At 41.0% G+C, this 21797-nt stretch overlaps 1 protein-coding gene and 1 long non-coding RNA gene across 3 annotated transcripts; one reads left to right on the forward strand and one right to left on the reverse strand.

Moving 5' to 3' along the window:
• The first annotated feature begins 644 nt into the window (after positions 1 to 644).
• Positions 645 to 21730, forward strand: LOC135341813 (uncharacterized). Of its 2 annotated transcripts, none has more exons than XM_064538474.1 (28): positions 645 to 836; positions 1282 to 1457; positions 2339 to 2511; positions 2640 to 2725; positions 3091 to 3179; positions 5125 to 5240; positions 5525 to 5653; positions 6012 to 6118; positions 6773 to 6919; positions 11810 to 11934; positions 12009 to 12127; positions 12441 to 12550; positions 12693 to 12796; positions 13282 to 13452; positions 15447 to 15576; positions 16532 to 16647; positions 16763 to 16883; positions 17631 to 17770; positions 17985 to 18065; positions 18715 to 18847; positions 18968 to 19093; positions 19188 to 19226; positions 19334 to 19381; positions 19434 to 19598; positions 19752 to 19877; positions 19960 to 20102; positions 20210 to 20357; positions 21453 to 21730. In XM_064538474.1, the coding sequence occupies exons 2-28, from the start codon at positions 1284 to 1286 to the stop codon at positions 21554 to 21556; spliced, it is 3270 nt and encodes a 1089-aa protein (XP_064394544.1). In that variant the 5' UTR covers positions 645 to 836; positions 1282 to 1283; the 3' UTR covers positions 21557 to 21730. The 2 variants fall into 2 exon arrangements, with proteins under 2 accessions (XP_064394544.1, XP_064394543.1); XM_064538473.1 differs by having other exon boundaries at positions 646 to 836; positions 12690 to 12796.
• Positions 7799 to 11813, reverse strand: LOC135341825 (uncharacterized). Its single transcript, XR_010396660.1, has 2 exons — positions 8101 to 11813; positions 7799 to 7969 (listed from the first exon to the last, which is right to left on the reverse strand). It is a non-coding gene; the product is annotated as an uncharacterized LOC135341825 (long non-coding RNA).
• Positions 21731 to 21797: the final 67 nt, after the last annotated feature.

Consider the following 21797-nt stretch of genomic DNA (forward strand, 5'->3'; position numbering starts at 1 on the left):
TGCTATAATTGTGGATAAACTGTACTGTTCATAAACGTTTGCAGTAGAGCCCTTCAAACTGCTTTAGTATACTTTTAGACACACCACGGGCCTTAATTGACCTCCCACAACTTCACAGTATGAAAGGGCCACAGCTATTCCTTCTTGTACATGTTTGGCCGAGTTACGTACTCGACCTTCTAGAGCTAGATTCTCTGAATAATCAACATTATAAAAATGATCAATTTCACCATTTCTATGTATAGCACCAGCATGCATGAATAGAAATATTCATGCACTCTTAGATATATCCTGACAGCACATTGTACGTCAAGACAGGTAATGAGCGTGCTGACTATAAATACCTTTGTAGTTTTAGCCACACCATAAAATGAGTGTTTCGCAAACATTTTCGAATGTTTTGGTGGTGAAAAAACTTTTGCGATCTATTGCCTTCTGGCATAGATAGTAGTGTAGATCTATTTACATGACTGTGTCAGACTCTACTGTGACCATAGATAGAAGAAGGAATACTTCTTCTATCTATGCGTAACTGTACTATTGTTGACCATCGCAAAGTTTGCTGATGCATTCAATATTGTAAATACGTATTCTTAGTTTCGCGAGTGCAAATAATTTTGTGCTTGCAATTTTTCATGCCGCCCTAGAACTTTGCCCCCTTGCGGTCATGAGAGTTCAATTTTTGTTTGGTTCCCACTATTATTAGTACTAGCACTGCACTGCACTGTAACTGTGGCACCCTAGTAGCACTAGCACTATCGGCTGAAGGAACTGGACAGCTCAGGCAAGGCTGCATGACACCTGGATACAGTTTTCACAACGTAATTTGGAGATTGGTAAGTGGATTGCAGTTAAAGTTTTTGCCTGATATATATATGATCTAGCCCGTATTTAATAGATATATAGGTATAGCTACCAATTATTATACATATGTTACATTAAATACACACGTTTAGTGAGAGGCATAGTGAACCTCCTTTTTGTACACTTGATTATTTTTAATATCCCATGCCGTTGTTGACGCACAAGCTAAGGCGCAGCTCGATTATCAACGGACTTAAAACTAATAATTATTGGTTGTACAGTGTAAATATACAATACATATATTTTGTACTTGCTATTTTTAATAGCTGCAGCTTATGTTTAGTTCTAGGGTGGGTATCCAACTGCTCGAAATAATTATGCCCAAAGAACAATCTGTTAATATTCGTTAATATTCGCTACATGTACATATACGTTATATACCACTACATTTTGGTGACTGACCTACCATTTCCTCAGTAATGAACTCACCGTTGGACAAGGATAGCCAGAAAAGGCGTCTGTTGTTCAATCCCCGGGCCCTGGCCGCGCAGAAGACATTCCGTGCTCGTCAGACTGGCTTTGTGAGGCGACTGTCTCTCTGGTGTATAACTATTCTCTCCTTTGTACTAGCTTGGGCCATTGGACACCTCCAGGTACAGTGTAGGAACATTAATAATGTCAAAATCGGTAGGTTGCTTTGCTTGTACACTCTGCTTTGGTAAGGAAGCCTCTCGAAATAATTATGTTTACAATAGCTATAGTACCTCACTATTGAATTATTCGCCTACTTTGTGAATTTGAACTCGCTGCTACGTGTTGAGCTCACCAGATGAGATGAAGCAGAGAAGAGTGAAGCTTTTTGTTGTATCATACTGTACATAATTATAAAGAATGCATGTGCTCTCAATACCCATTTTCTTGTAACAATCAGGGGCATAGGCAGGGGGGTGCTAGGGGTGCTCGAGCACCCCCATCCAGCCTGAGTCAAGTACAAAACACAAAGAAATGTATCTGATTATCCAGCTAAGCACCCCTTCTCTTCCAGATGTTGCTGCAGTTAGCTAGCTACATGTAGTAGGCTAGCTAGTAGGCAAGCAAAACGATTCAGTCTCTAAACTGTGAGCTATTCTGGCTTAAATCTCTGAACTAGTTCTCTTTCGTAGCTAGCTAAATAGGCTTCTCAGTCTACATGTATGCAAATAGAAGATTGGGCCAGATAAGTTAATTATGACGTCACTGTGGCTTCCGATCAACACAATTTCAGCGCTGCGCGGCTAAAAATCAGGCACTTTGCACCCTCTTTCATTTATAATAGCACCCCCTTCCTCAAAATCCTGGCTACGCCCCTAGACAATGCTTACATATATCAAAATGTCCAACCTAAATCATGTATTTTTATTAATAGAATAGTTTATGATACCCAACTGCACACACACCTTCATGTATAATGCACCTCATGAACACCTACAGTATATATTCTGTATATACACAAACACACAGGGTCGTATTGTTAACGTGTACATCACACTTCCAGGTCTCTCCAGTTTTACTAGTGCTTCTCTTGCTGGCCATGGTGGTGATCTGGAGGGACCAAGCTGGTAAGATCCTCCAATCAGCTCATCAGGAAACTGAGATCAAGCTCAGACGACATAAGACCATCCATCAGTCAGAGACGGCTGAGTGGGTTAATGTGGCTCTCAATAAGTGGTAAGAACTTCATAGCATAATTATGATGCCTGTAGTACATTCGTCATAAATTCACTAGTAAGTGTACAATGCAGTACGTACATGTACAAGCTACATTACCCAGTCTGTGCATGCATGTACACATATAGGTGGACCACATGCAGCGACTCTGTGTTGGTCTATCTTAAAGACTACATAGAACCTCTTCTGGAGGAGATAGCACCCGTGGGAGTAGGTAAGTGGCTCCACTTCAGGCGACAAATTCTACTCACATGTACTTGTTTAGATGTCTATATTAGTTTACCAAGTGCATGGTGTTCTACAACATAGCTGTAGACCAGAGGAGGATCGTCAGGGTCAAAAGGTCTTAATCATAAAGCTGCTTCCAGAGGACTTTATTGAACTCCACTCATCTACTCTTCCTTTAGTATCTCCAATTCACGTGGAGCTAGTTGAGTATAATTTTAAAAGTCCTCCGGAATCAACTTTATGATTAGGACCTTTTGACTACTGACGATCCTCCTCTGGCCGTAGACCTTGTATTACTTGTCTAATTTAAGAACTTAATTGTAACCGGTAGTTGCTGTTTTTTCCTTGCAGACAGTGTAGAGTTAGTGGAGTGTGACTTGTCTGACCAGACCCCAGTAATCTCAAATGTTCAAGTCCTGGACCCTCCCCACAGTACTAAGGTACATACCGTATAGCGCGAAAGTTTCGAGGCACTTATATTTCGTGGAATGACCTCTAAAAGCATTTCGTTGCACAATGTTCGCAGAATGACTGCTTACCAGAACCCACGCCTTTAAATTTTTGCACGTTATAGCAGATAATTCTAATTAAAGAACAATTTTTGTGGACTTAATTTTCATGTAGGATAGCAAATCCGCAAAAATCAAGCCCCTCAAAAATGTTGTGCTATACGGTAATCACTATCAGGGTAGCGTTAAGGGGGGGTGGGAGGGTGATTCCCCTCTTTCTTGGGCCTAGTTTCACCCCTCCAAGGATATGGCAGATTCATTGATAGAACTACTATAATTATGACAATTTGAGAGCTGAAATTGCGCCGGAATCAATCGAAAGGCCCTCAAATATCCAAATATCCAAATTTTCCCGGGGAGCGACTCCCCTAATTTGGCATACACCTTCGGTGCATGCTTTTGCAGTGGGGGGCTTGCCCCCCCCCCTACATTTAATTTTCACTCCCTGACCCAAAACCCTGATGTGTGGCCCTGATAGTGCATGTTTTATATCTCGGTGTGCAAATGCGCACAGCGAGGTATACGGTAGTGTGTTTGTGTGTGTATATAGAGTGCTATAGCTGTCAATGATAATGAAGTGCAAGGAAGAGCTTCGATCTATACTGTTTTCTATACTGTTTTTGGATTTCGATTTGTGCATTTGCAAAATAAAGGAGTTTTGGCTAGTTATGCTTACTTCGCAGAATCGTGTGTAGCAAATAATAGCTAGGTTAGGGTATTGTGTTTCACCCACGCAAAACGCTAGAACGTTACTATTGGTGCAATGTAGCTGCAAGAAAAGAGCTGCAAAGTTGCACTGTTTCCTGAGCATATAGCAGCAATTAATTATGGACTTTGAACTTTTGGCAACCTTCTTAGCAACAATCGTAGTAGCCTCAATTCCAGTCCGCAAAGAGAAAGGCGGCCTGGTATACAGTACCTTGTATGCGCATGTGCGAAATAATTGACAGAATTTCATCATACAAATTGTAAAAAAATGGACAAAGTTACAAAAAGGAAGAATACATATGACAACGTGACCACAATGGCAGCTTTCAGAGACACTAAATCGAAGTAGAATAATTATGCTGCAGCAGTGTTGCTTCTTCTAGCTCTGTTTATCAAAGAGGCAGTTCAAGAAGGCCTCCCAGACAGTTAGAGCTGCCAGCTAGGAAGATTGGTGGACTCTTTAATGCATCAGTAGATCTTGAGTGAATAACTTCCTGAGTGTCGAGTTAAAGCTTATTAAAAGCTTTCAGGAGTGATCATTAGCTTCTTTATCTTCAGCAATGACTTCTTGTCGAACATAAAGGCAAGATTTGGTAGCAGAAGACTTGCCTGGTCCATATTACCACAGCCTCATCAGGGGACCCACAGGAACACATCATGCCTTTCCTATAAAATCTGTAGCCTTACAGTGTAGGATGTCGTTAGTAGAGACTTGGCTTGATACAGTAAAGGGCGTAAGAACTCAGTCATATTTGCACAATACTTTTATATGTAACGGACTGCAACTTCAGAATACAAATAGTATACAGTTTATTTTACTGACAGTATCCACAAATACACGGATTACCCCCTTTTTGGGGTAATGTACGCACATGTGCATACAAGGTATTCCAGGCCGCCTTTCTCTTCGCTGCCTGGAATCAAAGCTACAATCGTAGTTGATCATTTCCCACTCTCTTGCACTGCTAATAAAGTATTAGCTTCATGTGCGTGCAGCTAGCTTTCCACCAAGGAATAGAACCCGCGATGCTTTTATTACAACCAATAGATTGTAATTAGGATTGGCAGCTCTAGCCTAGTGTACATGTACGATTGTAATTATATGGACGTGCTACAAATGTATGGAAATAAAATTAGTATTGTCATTTGATTTTTTTTCTTCTTTCAGAAATCTGACAGTGTCGATATTGGAGAGTGTCGTAGAACGATGCTTGTAAACTTCGACCTTTCCCTTCCATCTCCCGATTCCAAGGTTGTACTGCGAGCTCGCTTAGGAGGAAAGAAGTAAATGCATTAGACTTGTATCCTTTCACCGTCACTTTTAGTGTCGTAGAACGATGCTTGTAAACTTCTACTTTCCCATGGTTTAAGGGCACCATGATTATCGGACACTTTGTACTGCGTACAAAATTCATTGACTTGTACTTCTAGAGCCTTTGTATACCCTAGTATCTACATATACACTGCCGGTTCAAAACAATTAACTTGTACTCCTAATGTGCATGCTAGTCTAGCAGATACATAACAATTGAAACCATATTTTTGTTCACTTTTCTTATTTTATTCAGGTTGGGTTGCAGTACACTGGTGTATGTGGAAGGCCTTCATGTCAGTGGGTCCATTCATGCTGCTGTAGTAATTGACAAAGATGCCCCCTTTCCACACATTGCCTCAATCACTGCCACTTTCGTACGCAGGTAAGGAAAAGAATAGGCATGCCAGATGTACATCTTGCACTATATTACGTAGATATCAGTATTGTAAACCCACGAGTACGTAATAGATATACATGTAGCATGAGACAAAGTGCTTTATATATAATTATACAGACACAAGCACGACGAGTTACCTTACATAAAACACGAGGATTCTGTTTAACTCGTGACAACCCCTTACCAAATCATCCCTCAAGGCTACGCGATTGCACAGAAAGGACTGTATGACTTTTACTACACCCTTGTTACTTTAACAATGTCTTATAAGAATATAGTACAGCTAGAACACTCTTGTAATAAACCTACTGGTTTTACTAATAGTTCTATTTTCTCTGGATAGACCCAACATATGGTTCAATGTGCGTGTGCTAAAGGGACTGAGAGTGACTGAGATACCAATACTAAAGAGCTGGATTCATAATTTCATTATGGATGTTTTCACTACATGTGAGTTACATACTAAATGCACTCTATACATGGTTGTGTCCGTGTTAGTCAGTGCATGCCAATACGTGTACTACATGTACACAGCTAGTACCATAATTACAGCAGGTAATTTTCGTGGGGTAAACTATTTGTTATTTTCGTGGGCAAGCTGACCTCCACGAAATTTTCCCCCACTAAAACGTAGGCGTGGCTTACCGGAACGCATGCAATGCAATGCAGGCAATGAAATAAATAAACTACGCCTTGATCCACCCACTTATTAATAATAACTGATAAACAGCAGTGCCACATAGTTGTTTGCGCATGCGCAGGAGATAAGCAGGCCTGTCTCCATGGTAACAACTGCAATGCGCATCCCCATTTAAGCAACACGCCCATATTGCCAAACCAGATAATGAGGGCCGAGGTTAAGGAACACGCCCATTTTCTGAAAGAAAATTGCCAAGCTAGATAATGAGGGCCGAGGTTTTACTGTAGTTGCCAAGATTTCCGTGTTTATGTACATGTAATACACAACTATCACGTAGTTATTATTTTCACACAATTTGTACGACAAATCTGGTTATGAGATAAAACTGCCTAGGGTTTAGCACTTCCATGCTCATTGTAATAAACGTAATGATGATTAAAATTGTCTTACTCACTTACATTCAGTGCTGGTCAACCCTGGAAAGCTCAGTCTTGACTTCATGTCTACTGCTCCAGTTGGCCACAGCCTACCTGAGTCCAGTAAACGTGCCCTGGGAGTGCTCACTGTCACTGTGCAGGGATCAACTCCTCCCAAGAACGGACCACACACAGGTGAGTGGAAGTGAGCAAGTGCTCATGTACAACATGCATGTACATATTCATCTGGTATGCCTGATTATGTGTAGCTATATATATGTGTACACATATGTTAACCTGCTTATGTACATCAGACTTCAATTGCATACGTTGTATGTTCTATTAAGAAATTGTCAAGAGTATAATCAACAGATCATTACAACGCACGTGAGATGTCCGGAATAATTTGAACTGGCATGCAGATGCCAACATGATTGTAATAGTACAGTGTGCGACTGAACAGTTGCACTAGCTAGCTATAAAGCTACGTTGTTTGGACTGTATCTTAACTTTTCAAGGATTGTCCCGATATTTAGAACATTAAAGCACCAGAGAGTCCATTATATAAATATAGCGTGCTTTAGTGTTCTAAATATCTAAAGTGTCTAGGATAATTAGAAGTGTCCAAAGATGTGCATTCCCTTACAGAAATGCAATGAGTGTGACACGTGTGTGGCACATATCAGTTGCACGCATATACTCTCATAGCACACACTTCTGACATGTATGCCACACGTGTGCTACACTTCAGAATTTCGCACTCAAGCGTGGTACAAGTGCAAGAGGAGAGTAACATAAAAGCTGTACTAAGAGTGCCCCATGAATGTACTGTGAATGCAGTCTGCACATGTGCTGCTCTTATTGTATGCACGCGTACTGCACCTATGTATTGCTTGTGTGTGGCATACGTGTATGGTATGCATGCCACACACATGTCACACGTGTGCATAACGTGTGTGATGCTTTTGTCTCACACCTATGCTTCTAGATTCAGCACACGTGCTACATACATGTAGCACGTGTGCTGCTTGCTTTATGCACGTATGATGCCCTTGCCATTGTTACCATGGAAACTCAAGATATCGTCTATCCAATATAAAACTGCAGCATACAGTAGATCACATTATATACAGGACTTGTGCTATATATATTTGTTCTTTTCCTAGTTCTCCAACCTCTGTTGCATAAGAAGTATATAGGCGTTTTCTTTTAGCTTTGCTTGCAGCTTGAAAATGTTCTTTTTACCTACATTAGAAAATAATGTGAAAACTACACTTCCTTGTACCAGGGACTCCTGCTTGTACATATACTAATGTACCAGTTTTAACCACTACAGAAATAGAACCAACAGACTACTTAGTATGTAAACAACTCACCAATCTCTAAAACAGTTTTCTCTGGGATTTTCTCCTTTGAACTTGTTGCCTGTAGCATTGCTTGTCACTGGTTGGTAAGACACATTAGCATTCTCTTCAGTCTTCAGCCAACTTTAAAAAAGAGCTATAAGTCCTTATTAACTAGACCAGAATTTGACAAAGATTTGAAGTAAACTTTTGACAGCTGCTAGTAATACAGTGTGTGAAACGAGTGCAGTTGGCATGCGTGCAAGTACACGTGTGTGGCTTGTATGCAATTCGCTCGCATACCAACTGGATGTGTGTGAAACGAGTGCAGTTGGCATGTGTGCAAGTACATGTGTGTGGCTTGTATGCGGTTTGCTCGCATACCAACTGGATGTGTGTGGAACGAGTGCAGTTGGCATGCGTGCAAGGACACGTGTGTGGCTTGTATGCAGTTTGCTCATATACCAACTAGATGCGTGTGGAAGGCGTGCAACAGACACATGTGCAGGCTACATGCGTGTGGCATATATGTACGATAGCCGTAAAGCTCGGTTCTCATGACACGCTTGTCCTGCACATAAATATCCATTGCACACGTGCAGCACTCATTGTTGCATGTGTGCAGCATACGTGCTGCACTTATACATTTCTGTAAGGGTTGTACTATAATTGTTTACGATTGGTTTCACTGCTATGGTAATTAATGTATTAAGTTGTTCTCAAGCTGCAGATAATTTTCTCACTTGCCTCAAAACAAAAATTTTGGGAGTTTTCAACCTTGTAATTAAGTTTTAGCTAGAGACAGTCTTGCTGCAACACGTAGTTCTGCACTCTGTGCTGTAGTGTTGCTTGTGTGCAGTATGTCTGTTCAAGTAAATCAAGAAGACAGTCACCAAGACACCTCACCTCCCTCCATCATTCATCACAAACTTCACTTCTCTCCCCGTGCTATGTGTCTCACCTCCAAGTCTTCCATCGTTCTTCTGTTGTGGATGTTTGTCGTGGCATGTGTACTGTCTGGTTCTCAGTATGCAGTCATAGTAGGTATCTTTGCTTCAGGTAACATTCCTAAATTTTCCCTCATTTGCTTTTGTGCATTTATGGCCATTGTCACTGCTTGCTACCCAATCGGTGGGTTTATAGCTGATATCTACTGCGGTAGAAGTAGGATTGTCACCATTAGTTTAACAATCATATGGACTGCTTTATTGGTCCTGGTTATTGCAGAATTGTTGACAATATTTATTATTCCAGCACCGAAGCCGGTTACAGTATTTAGTTATGTCTTGTACGCTGTTGCCTTTCTCATTGAAATTTGTGGAGTGTCAGGTTTCTACTCTAATATTGTTCAGTTTAGTTTAGACCAGCTTGAAGATGCTCCCAGCCATGTTTTAGGGATATTTTTGCATTGGTGTGTGTGGGTGGACCTGTTTGGAGAAACAGTGATTCATGTATTGTTTGCATTAATTAGTTGTAAAAGTTTGTCGAATCTTCCCAAAGTTGTTGGCGTTTGCTTGTCTGGAGCACTGTTTGCCATCATGTCAATTCTCTTGGTTTTCCATATCATCAAGAAACAGTGGTTTATTGCAACTAATGCTCACTATAATCCGTACAAAATGGTTGTCAATGTGCTACAATATGTACGGACTCACAAGTACCCCATTCGTCACAGTGCGCTGCACTGGACTAATGGGGAAAGGCCATCACGGTGTGATTTTGCTAAAAACTGCTACGGTGGTCCATTCACGTCCTGTCAAGTTGAAGACGTCAAGACTCTTGGTCGACTGGTGCTTCTACTGCTTGCTATTGGACCAGTGTTCACAGTTTCTATCTCAACATCTTTCTTTGTTTACCCTCTTTTCTCACTTCACGTTACAGGTCAAACAAAAGAATGCACTTGGCAATGGTTTCTGGTAGAAAGTGGAACTTTAAGCTATGCCGTTGGTATTGTTTGTTTTCCAGTAGTTATGTGGGTAGTGTACTGTGTTTTGCGAAACAGGGTGCCTAAGATTATCAGGCGACTGGAGATAGGAATTTTCCTGTCAATTCTTGGAATGTTTAGCATGCTTGTGATTGATCTGATTGGGCATAGTCTCAGGGAGAATACCAATTCTAATTGTATGTTTCTTAAAACGTATTCAAACTCCTTTCCCGCGCTTCAACTCCCTTGGTATGTCTTGCTTTTCCCTAGCTGTTTCAACATGATGTCATACAGTATTGTACTGGTGACTTCACTTGAGTTTATTTCTGCTCAGAGTCCACAGGCTATGAAAGGTCTGGTATTCGGCATTTTCTTTGCCATCAAAGGTTGCTACATCTTTGTTGCTGCCGTTTTACTTGTTCCTTTTTCTTTGCCTTTCTGGAAAAAGTTTGCTCATCCTTATGTTTCTTGTGGGTTCGGATATATGTTTACCACATTGCTGATATCTTTAGTTGGTCTCTTCTTGTTCGCATGTGTCAGTAGACAGTACAAATATCGAGTCAGAGATGAGGAGCCATTTCCTCAAGCTGTTGTTGAGGAGATTTACGAACGAAGAATTCAGCATAATACGCTAGACAGTCCTGTCATTGTTCCTGGAAGTGGACATGTTGATAACAGCTTCATCTCTGATGCTGGTGTAACTCAAGAGTTAGTTAATCACATGACTCATACAAGTAATTATATGCAATGATAGCAGTAGTAAGAGAAGGTACGTACAATAGTTTTTTTCCTTAGCTCAACATTTCAACATGACTAACTTCTACAGTTCTTTTTCATTTATTGTCTGTTTCATGCTGACTGCTGTATGTTTGTATGGTGTCTATTGTGTTTGTCTGCATTGTGAGTAAGTTTGTTGATGTAACTGCATTATGGAAAGGTATTTATGCAACCTTTGCCCCAAGCATATTCCCTGGCACTTGCCCGGGAAAAAGAACCCAGGCATTTTCCTGGAAGTGGGCATATGTGGTCACGCCCACCAATTAGCACGTCCTAAATGTGGGTGCGGTTGAATACACACCTATGAATAATTAAGCCAGCTAGGCTCAGGCAACCTCAGCACAAAAGAACGGGAAAGTGGATACCTCACGTAATCATGGATGGACGAAAAAAACCACATGGTTACCAAACTCGTTTGGAACTTTGTTTCCTCTTCTATCTATGATATGAGCGTAAAAATGAGGAGAAGATTGACCTAATCAGCAAGTGCTCTGCTTGCTCTATAGTAGCCATTTTGTCCTGTGCTTTCTAGCCTCCTTGAACAAATCCATATAAGATAAGGTAGTGGCTAATGCCAAATCACGTATTTCCATACCAGCCCAAAAGTTGATTGCCCGGGCATGTGTCCAAGCAAAAGTCCAGGCATAATGTTGTTGGTTGGTATAGGTGTGTATTCAACCACACCCACATATATGGCGTGCTGATTTGTGGGGCATGGCTGTGTACGACCAATTCCATGACATTGGCTGGGTACAACTTGCATACTTTTGAGCCCTTAATTCCATACTGTATTGAATGGATTCTCTATTAGGCCACGAGTTGTCGACAATTTTAGTTCCTATAATAGTTTGCCACAAAGATTTCTTCATCAGCAGTATGAAACCAAGGCCAACTATGCTGGGAAACTAACATGCCAGCACTGCATAGAAAGATAAAACATAACGCTTCCACACTACAATGTAGTGTACTCTTTGCTGAACCAACTTGTTTATTCAAAACACGATGTTAATACTTTTACATGTAAGAGAAACTCCCTCTCTGCAGGGGACCCTCGATTGCGGTGTGCGTTGAGGATGGGAGATCAGAAACATCAGGGGCCAGTTCCCCCTGGAAAGAAGTCTTGGACCAATACTCACTCATTCTTTATCTACAGTCTGCAAGAAGATGTGGTGAGTACGGGTATTGTTTACATCAGCGATTGAAAGCAAGATAGTTAATTATGTAACATCGTCCTCCATTTTAGCTTGTTGTGAAAATGAAACTTCGTCGCATGGTGACTAGTCAGACATTGTCCTTGCACCCAGTGGGACTAGACTCTATGAACTTCACAAATCAGTATGGGGAAGTCACTCAGAGACACAGGTACTAGCTGTTACTGTAACAGTAATAATTATTATATTTTCGTGGGTATTAATTTCTGCGAATGAGAGTAAATTCTCAAAACATTTATACTGAGTCTCGCAGATAATTGGTCATTAAAACCACTTATTTAGAAATGCTGTGAATAACATTAATTTCACAACTACCACTAAATAGTGAAATCGCAGGCAAATCTACCTGTCACCTTGCCATTGTGTCACTTTTGCACATCTTAACCTTCACTTCAGATACTGTACCTGCATGTGTACTATAAGAGGGTAAATATTTATTTCGCAACCCTCTCCCACTACTGTAGATCAGTAACCTTGTCCAACCCTGAAGCAATTCTTGCATTGAAGTTGACGTACACTCCTCTACCTCCTGTGTCACTATCAACTTTAAATGGCTTCAATGCATCTAACCAAGGTGCTCAGTGTGATAATGTGCATCAAGACACTCATGCACGCACACGCACACACACGCACGCACGCACATGCACACATACACACACACACACACACACACACACGCACGCACACACACACACACACACACACACGCACAGTAGCTGGAGTGGTGTATGTTTACATCCATTCTGCTGCTGGTTTGCTATCTGCTGATGCGGATGGGCTCAGTGACCCTTACTGTGTTGTATTAGCCAATAAGAGGAAGGTGAGTTGTCAGACACTAAATATTAGATAGTACTTACATGTAACCTTAATTATACTCAAAGACACGAGGTCACTTCACTATACTGTTGTATCACATTATCATTATCAATATGGTATAGAAACAGGGCCATAACTCCCGAGTGATAGGAGTGTATACTTAAAGGAAGCTTATCCATAACATACTGCTCTGTTACTACGAGCATAAATCAAGAAATTTGCAGTGTACATCGGTATGTTTTGTATATGTTTCGTGGAATGGCTTCTAAAAGCATTTTGTAGAATAAATTTCGTGCCGTGGGTTGACTGCTTATCGGTAGCCACACCTTTAATCTTTGCACGTTATACCATAATTCTAGCACATAATTCTAATTAAGGATGCTAACCCACGAAAATAAACCCCTCGAACATTTCGCACTATACAGTACGTATTATACTTTTTAAGTTTTGTAATTTTGAAATGTCTTCAGGCTGTATCAAACTTTTCAGGTTCTAACCACCCACTATGTGCTGGACAACTTGAACCCCCAGTGGGAGAGGGGAGTAGAGTTTTTCATATCGGACCTCTCTCAGACTTCTCTCACGTTCTTAGTCTACGACTGGGACGGCCCCCTAGTCGGAGATGACCTCCTTGGAGCAACCAAACTTACCCTAACGCAGGTATATTCACACATGTATGAAAAAGTACTTCAGACAGGCATCTATTTTCGACAGTGTTAATTATTAGCACAGTTGCAGTGCTCCCGATAAGAAATATATTTTGCTTTGACACAATGTCCTTACATATCTAAATTTGACCAAAATTGAAAGGACAGAGGCATGACCCCCCCCCCCCCCCCCCTAAAGTCAAGGGATTATTATGCCTTGAGGCGTAGTCGCACGAGGGATACGGTAAAGCTGACTGTGTCTGTCTGTCTGTCTGTCTGTCTCTCTGTCTGTGTGTGTGTGTGTATTCCAGCTGTAACTGCTCAACAGTTGCAATGCGACGAAACCTAACAGCTTCTATAGGTTTCTAGCCACGTTCTCTTGGATTTTGATTCGGATTTTGATTCGTGGATTAGCAAAGTAAAACTTCAATTTTTCTCGAGTTATGGCTAATTTGACTCACATTGTAGGCTGTTGCAGTCTCTTCAGAATCTTTCATAGCATCATTTGTTCACACACAGTTTCTATTGAACTTATGAGTTAGCCTTGCACTAAAGCACCAGCTTTTTATTAGTCAGAAAAGAGCTGCTAAAGCAGCTTGCTATTTAGAGCAATTACATGTACTGATAAAACCACAATACAACAATTTGGTAAACTAGTCTGAGTCTGGGTCATTGAAGTGTCTTTTACTTGTCTCCTCTGTTCCACCACAACTCAATCGCTAGACAGGGTGGTGCATCCACTGCACTTCAATCAAGGTCGTCAAGCCGATCCCTGATCATTCTTGTAGCCAGACCCAAGGTTGACACTGTGCCTTTTTTCCAGCTCACAAATTGGTGCCATCTTTTCGAAAGGTAATTACAGATCAGGTAAGCTATTTCTTTTTTCAGTATCTGCTTAACACCAGCATCAAGGGTAGTAAGCGCCTTTGCAATTGGTGAGTATTCAGTAACTTGACTTCCCTGGCTCGAATCATTGCTCATTCAGTCTTAGCATGATCCCTGAAGCTTGATGTAGTACATAGGTTAGTAGAGCCTACAATGAAGGCGTCGTTGTAGTTTCTTGAGTCTCTTATCTTTTCGTCGAAAGTAGTGCAGATAGAACAATTTATTGATGCTACGTGGTCACGATCGTACTTCTTGTATTTAAGCCACAGAGCTGTGCCAAGCTCTCTATCACAGCTAGTAATCCACTTAAGAACAGTCCTGATAGCTACACAACATTTATTTTGTGGAGGCTCACTGCATGCTAGAACTAATTTCTCCTGACATTATAGCCGACCATGTGCAATTTTGGGCGGACACGTGATTAAGGAAGTTGTCCGATGTCCGGAAGTAAACACGAGCTTAAGTATAGGATATACTACACATACCCCTCGGCTACGCCTCGGAGTAACCACGGTAGCTGTTGACCAATGAGATCAATTAGTGGTGACGTAAGTGTGGTATAATTCAACAATGGTAATGCATAAGTAAATTAGCTAAGTAAAGAGAAGTGTAAGAGTCCACATAAGAGTAGTTGTTTCTTGTCATACATCTTTTAAATGGTACAATTGTATGGAGAAACAGATATCTAAGAGCTAACCAGCTCTTAACATGCTTGACAATGAACTGATTCACTATCGATATCACCGTAAACCGAAAGCTATGCAGGAAATTTCACTCAAAAGCGGGGGGTGGGCGTAGTTTCATAGAGTACGGTACTGTCTGTATGTCGTATATACGTATATTAGTTCAGTATCGTTAATTGTATAAAGCAATTTTTCGCTTGGATTTCCTTTCTACATGTACGTTGTAGTAGACAGTCTTGAATAAACTGTAGGAAAACACGGTTGGCAATTCGAGCAGCTTACGTTTCTAATTCCTCTTTTCTATGGTTAACAGCTCTTATAATTATAAGAAAATTCTGATAATGTACATGTAGTATGCTTGTTGTGTATTAATCACAACTGTTTGTCATAATCGTCACTAAACATGGACTTATAGTCGAACTGGTATGCCTCCTCATAGGATCGCCCTGAGGTACTGCAAGAGTGTCTTGACCTGAATATGGATGGCGTGACAAGCAAGGATGGGATCTCACTAGGCCAGCTCACTGTCTCTGTTGTTTTTAGGCCAGTTGACTCTGTAGCTAATTGCGGTAAGTGAATGTGATTGTGGTCTGTACAGATCATTATTCATGATACTGTGCATGTATAGTAATTGTTTGGTACGTAAATATATGTGTTATTTATGCCCCATTCAGCCCAGATAGTTGCTCATCAATTGGTTACATTACCTTACATATGCCTCGAGCCGTAGCCGCACAAGGGATATACGGTAAAGCTGACTGTGTGTGGGTGTCTGTTACAGCTGTAACTGCTCAACGGTTGCAACGCGATGAAAACTAGCAGCTTCTATAGGCTTCAAGCCACGTTCTCTTGGATTTTGATTCGTGGATTTGCAACTAAAGCTTTGTTCTCCAGTTATGGCTAATTTTACTTACAGTGAAGGGCAGTGTCTTTCGTAGCATCATCTGTTCGCACAAAGTTTCTATTCAACTTATGAGTTAGTCTTGCACTAAAGCGCTAGCTGTTTGTTTGCTACAAGAGTCAGGAAAGAGCTGCAAAAGCTGCATGCATGTACACTGCTAGCCTTTAACCTATCATTATTTTAGAGACAAATCGGCCTGGGAACAGCCCTTGATCCCACCCCTTTTTTTATTATTCATTACAATATAGATACATGCTTCTATCCTCTGGCTTCTATCCTTGAAGATCCATTTATCAGGCCATTAAAATTATACAATCTTCTATATACACTTTGAGCGAAAGCAAAACATGGTGAGAGGCATTAGCACGGCTCAGTTTGCAACACTCGTTGCTATTAGTAAATATTTATATCACATGCCTAGGCCCGAGTATTATTTTGGTGGACATATTTTCGAGTAAACCTCACCGTTATGAAATACTGAATCCCGTCTCATGCTTAAAGGTCTTGTAGGAAAGGGTGTGGGCATATTTTTGCGAGGGTAGTTGGGAAAGAGATACTTCTCTTCCTTAGACCTCACTGTGTACAGTACATGTAGCTATAAAGACCCACATAACTCACTGCAGATGTGGACACATCCAGCTACGAAGCTAGGAGAGTGTCGGAATTGGAGAAGGCCATTCTAGCATCATACAGCCCATCACCAGAAGGGAGAAAATCTATACTAGAGTCAAACAGAAAGGTAGCTTTACTGTATAGAGGGGCATTTGTGGCTATATATTTACCTGTCTATGTCGTACATGTATAACCAACCATCCAAAGTACATGTGTTGTAGCACATTTCCATAATTATGCAGGAGGTAAAGAAAGTGGCGAAGCTATTGTTGGGTCGTAGGAAGAACAAGTTTTCATCCAGTGAAGGGGTACTTGAGCTCTCGGTCTTGAGAGGAAGGAACCTTGTACCCAAAGACTCAAATGGTCAGTCTTTGGAAAATTATACATGTATGTGTGCCTATAGACATTCAAGTAACAGAAGTACGGGAGAACCTGGTTAGGTGTTATCATCATACTTATATCGTAGTGCTAGCAATTTATGCGAGCAACTACCAGTAGACTCTCACTATTCCGGCTCTCTGAAGTGCGGCCATTTTGTTTGGCACCGATTACTAGCTATAGATGTTTACTGCACAAAACTTGACCTGAAATCCAGCCACTGCCAGTATTGGCTGCCCTTCTATGTAATTTTATACATTTGTTTATGGCCAGATATGATGTTTTGGGTGTAGTTTGGAAGATAAAATTGGATTACACTTAAATAGAGAGTAGAATGATTCGCTATCCTTCATTATCCTCGAGACAAAACCGCAAAATTAATCATTAGATTTGAGGTAAGGTCGGTTTTTTTGCTGCGGCTATTTTCTGAAATACAGCCACCTCGCTATTCCGGCCAAGCTCAAGGGTCACCGGATTAACGAGAGTCTATACTGTATTCATATCGTACTATTAATTCAAGGCCTGTACACGTTTTCAGAGCCTTAAAATGGGTCAAAACACAATTTTTTGCTGGCATATTTTTCAGTCGCTACAATAACTGCAAATGTACTAATCTTGCTTTTATTGTTAAGTGTATGTGCAGAAGAATTGGTCAGCCTTTACATACAGTGCATGATTGTAATGCTCTAACAGTAACCGTTTCATCACTCAAAAACTGTGTGCATACCCCAGGCCTGAGTGACCCCTACATCGTCGTGAAGTACGGTGGAGCAACTATGTTCAGGAGCCGTGTTGTGAAGAAGAGTCTTAACCCAGACTGGGACGAAAGTGCCACACTATCACCACCCTCAACAGATGAGATCATCAAAGTGGTGTGTTGCCCAAGTCATGTCCCTTTTTGTGTGACTCTACAGCAATAATTATATGACATCATGCTTATAAAGAAGTCACACATTACACAATTTGACAAAAACAGAGCGCAGAATCTATTATAGTTTTGCACACCACATGATTGATAGAGCATGTTTTTAACATACTAAAAATGTTACTGTGAAATGGTGCATAGCATACTGTTCTAACGCACAGGAATGCTGGGACAAGGATCGTTTCTCCGATGACTTTATGGGCTCTATCCGCTTCACTGAGCAAGACTTGGCGCAGTTCCAGGTAACGAGTGGCTGATAACTATTTGACAGCACTGACAGCACACAAGTATTGTATCTTTAATTGGGGGTAGGGGGCACTTGATGTTAGGCATCGACACTTCATTAATTTTCCAGTGGCACACAAATACATGTAGAACAAGAAAAAACTATAATTCCCGTTTGGCGCTTATAATTATTAGAGTGGTGCTTAGCAATAGAACGTTAGCTGTTTCCATAAGGCTATAAGTTGTACATGGAACCTCGACACAGGCCTCGTTATAATTTCTTTTCTAATTACCTAAGCGCCAGCAAAAAATAATTCCAGAATTTACTTGGCGCTCAATTAGAGTAATATTATTTTGTGAACTTGGCGCTTCTATTGGCGCTGTAATTAGAAAAAAGACGGTAAAGGAAGAGTCAAGTTTGGACTGGTCATGTCCCCAACCCTATAGACGTATGTGAGCTTCACATTATCTTATCACTGTACCTGTATTGACGACATGATACATAAAAAAAATTATTGTTAGAGCCCAATCTGCACGTACTGTGCGATGGTAAATAAATATTTCTTCGCATGCACAGTTCCATGCAATTACCTAATGTGTACATACACTGGTAACATCTTGCTCTTCTCCATATAATTATACTACATGTATCTCCTTTCGTCCTAGGATGATCCTCAGTGGTGCAAGCTACAGCACGTGCCAACCGGAGAGGTGCTCATTGGAATGAAGAAGGTGTTGCCAATGGATCAAGATAATGAGTGGATGCAGCTGGATGAGGCATCAAGACCTTTTGTTGAGGGTAAGTGGGCTCACCATTGATTTTGCACAAGTTTTAAAGCATGAGGTTAAAGTCCACAACTTACGTTTAGTCATTGTGTGCATGCATGCTCGTTAGTTTCTGGCCCTATCTCTTCTGCAGTGCCACTGCTGGATGAGCAAGGTGTGGGTGGTAAAGTGCTGATTAAGACAGAAAGCAGTTGCACTGACTCCAGTGGAGACGAGCAGAGCAGTGAGCCACTAAACACTCTGCCTTCAACAGAATCAGGTGTGTTGTCTGCTAATGATCGAGTGTCTCGAATGTCCTGTTCCAGGTATTACCTTAAGATTTAACTACATATGAATCTTTTGACCTTATACAGAAAGCACCCAGTCTTTCCCCCTCCCTGCCAACGATATATGTAAGCTATATAATTATGTAGGGTATACATAATTATGTAGACTTGTGTATCTACGTACATGTGCTCTAAATTTATATTTATGTATGCACGTAATAAATATTTTACAGGTAGCACTCACTCTATTCCAGTGTCTACCGATGATAAGAAATCTATCAGTAAGTATATTAATAGTATAGATCCAGCATCGATTGATTTGAATGCATCTAGGACGGCGCCACACACTGACCCATAGTCAGCGCATGGAGCTCTCAAGACGAGCATCGTGGGCTGCTGTGCCCTCCCACGGGTCAGATGATCTCACTCATAAGCACCCACAGCACCTCCCTCGTTATCCTCAGACCAAGGCTGATATTGAGAGGGCTCTGAAAGGAGGTAAAAGGATTGTTAGATCTGAGGTAGAGTCTCAGAGCCGACTTAGAGTACTCTTATACACTAAGCATGAAGGTTGGAGGCACACAGTCTTGTAATAGCCTATATAGGTGGCACTTTAGCTGCATCTACGCCGTATTTCATGCCTACATATAGACACTGGATCAATTGGCTCCAAGCGTGGACTCCAAGATCGAGGGACAGCCAGGGTCAAACAACCCATGGTTTATCATAATGTTGCTGGTCAGGTCATTGAGGCTGACGGACTGAAGGGAGAACTAAGTGAGTTTCTGAGGCATACATGTACACTAGTGTGAATCTTTTTTTGCTACATAGAAATCTGTTATTATAATATTAAGTATAGACCACCTTGAGCTCTACATCAAAGTGCGGCTGAATAGCCGTCCCAGTTATCAGCGTCAGCAACGGTTTGGTCGTGGTCCAGTAGTGCATAAGACCCGAGTGCTAAGAGGATCAAGAAATCCTCAATGGAAAGAGGACTTTATGGTGCGTATATCAATGTGTCATGTGTGTGTATATAACATAAGTATGTAGACTCTGTATAATGGTAGCGTTCAGCTCGGCTCAATAGTTTTTATGCTATTCCATGATAGGTGAAGGAGAGTCCTGTTCCCTCTGATAGTCTGCTCACTTTGGACCTCAAGAGTGGAAGCAAGATCAATATTGGTACTCAAGCAATCACTCTAGACAAGTTTTTTGAGGGAAATCTCAAGGCAACCAGGTCAATGGATCTTGGGAATGGTAAGTTGCTGTACCATCCTTATTATGCCTCGGTACGCATGCACAAGTGATTTATACTGTAGTATTAGTGGCGTGTAAGTAATAGCTTCTATAGGCTTTTAGCCACTGCTATTGGTAGCTGCATCAATGTGGCAAGACCTCTATGACACAGGATCTAGGGGGAGGGCAACCATTATTAATTTGTGGACTTCGAATTTTTAGTAGAAGACGATCTCTCGGGCTGCATGAAAATTAAGTCATAAAAGCGGCTTCCAACTTAGTCTTACATGTAATTCGGAGAGGTTCGCCCTTTCGGAATCAATTCCAACTCCACCAAGGCATGTTACCTATGGTGCTTTCATTATAAAAAACATGTAGTAAGAGTAGATTTAATCTTCTTCTCATTGTAGTAACACGGTTTGTTTACCTCTGTAGTTCTACCTCTGTACCTCTAGCTACCCCAAAGAACCTGAACACTTGATTAGCCCAAGAACCTGAAACACGGAGTACTTTCACCATTTGAGCTAGATCTACAAGTAGCTGAACTATATGCAGGGCCACACAAAGAAATCTTTTTGAAAAAGGCTGCTGAAAGCTCACAGGAGGCTGTTTTCCTTGGCCATATTCATGAGCAAACGGTTTATTGAAATAGTGCTGTACCTCAGCTATAAAACAAACCCCAACGTATCTTGTTTGCGTCCCCCCTTTTTGGAGCCCACAAAGTGTATCCGTTGTTCCATAGATTCTGAGGAATATCTACCGTTGATCACATGAGAACAAGTTGTGACTGAGATGTTGTTATGGCAGGAAGGGTAGATACCGCCAACATAACATAGCTTTGTATAAGCATCATACTCGGTAGAAATGCAATGGCGAACTGACCTCTATAATTATGTTAATTGTTTTGCAACGTTAATATTAATAATTATGGTCAAGTTTGCCAACAGACAATCCAGAAGGGGGATTTTTGTTCAATCCAACCCAACTATACTATATATTAATCACTGCTACGCTAAAATTAGTGTGATTGTTATAATAATAAGTATATACTGTACCATAAAATGTATACCTACCACCACCAGACCTACACACACACGCACACACACACACCGATAGATATGAAGCTTCGTGTCAGACTCACTCGCCAGCCCACCCCTCAGTCATCGCCTATGACTGCATCAAAGTCCGTCAAACACAAACGATCAAGACAAGTTTCCTAGTTGAGCCAGTTCTATATTATAAATTATCTCTTGCAACTATAGTTTTTATGACAATATAATTTTTATGGCACAGTGCTCAGTATAGCTACGATTATAACTATTGTGATTTAGGTACGTGTTTGCAGTTGTTGTGTTCGTATCGTTCTGATAAAATAATAATGTTCTTCTTTCCAATGGCATTTACCATAATTGCACAGCATGCTGAGACAGTGCAGTACGTCTAATACAAAATTATAAAAGT

The sequence above is a fragment of the Halichondria panicea genome, chromosome 9 (assembly GCF_963675165.1).
Source record: "Halichondria panicea chromosome 9, odHalPani1.1, whole genome shotgun sequence".
In the NCBI taxonomy this organism is placed as follows: domain Eukaryota; kingdom Metazoa; phylum Porifera; class Demospongiae; order Suberitida; family Halichondriidae; genus Halichondria; species Halichondria panicea.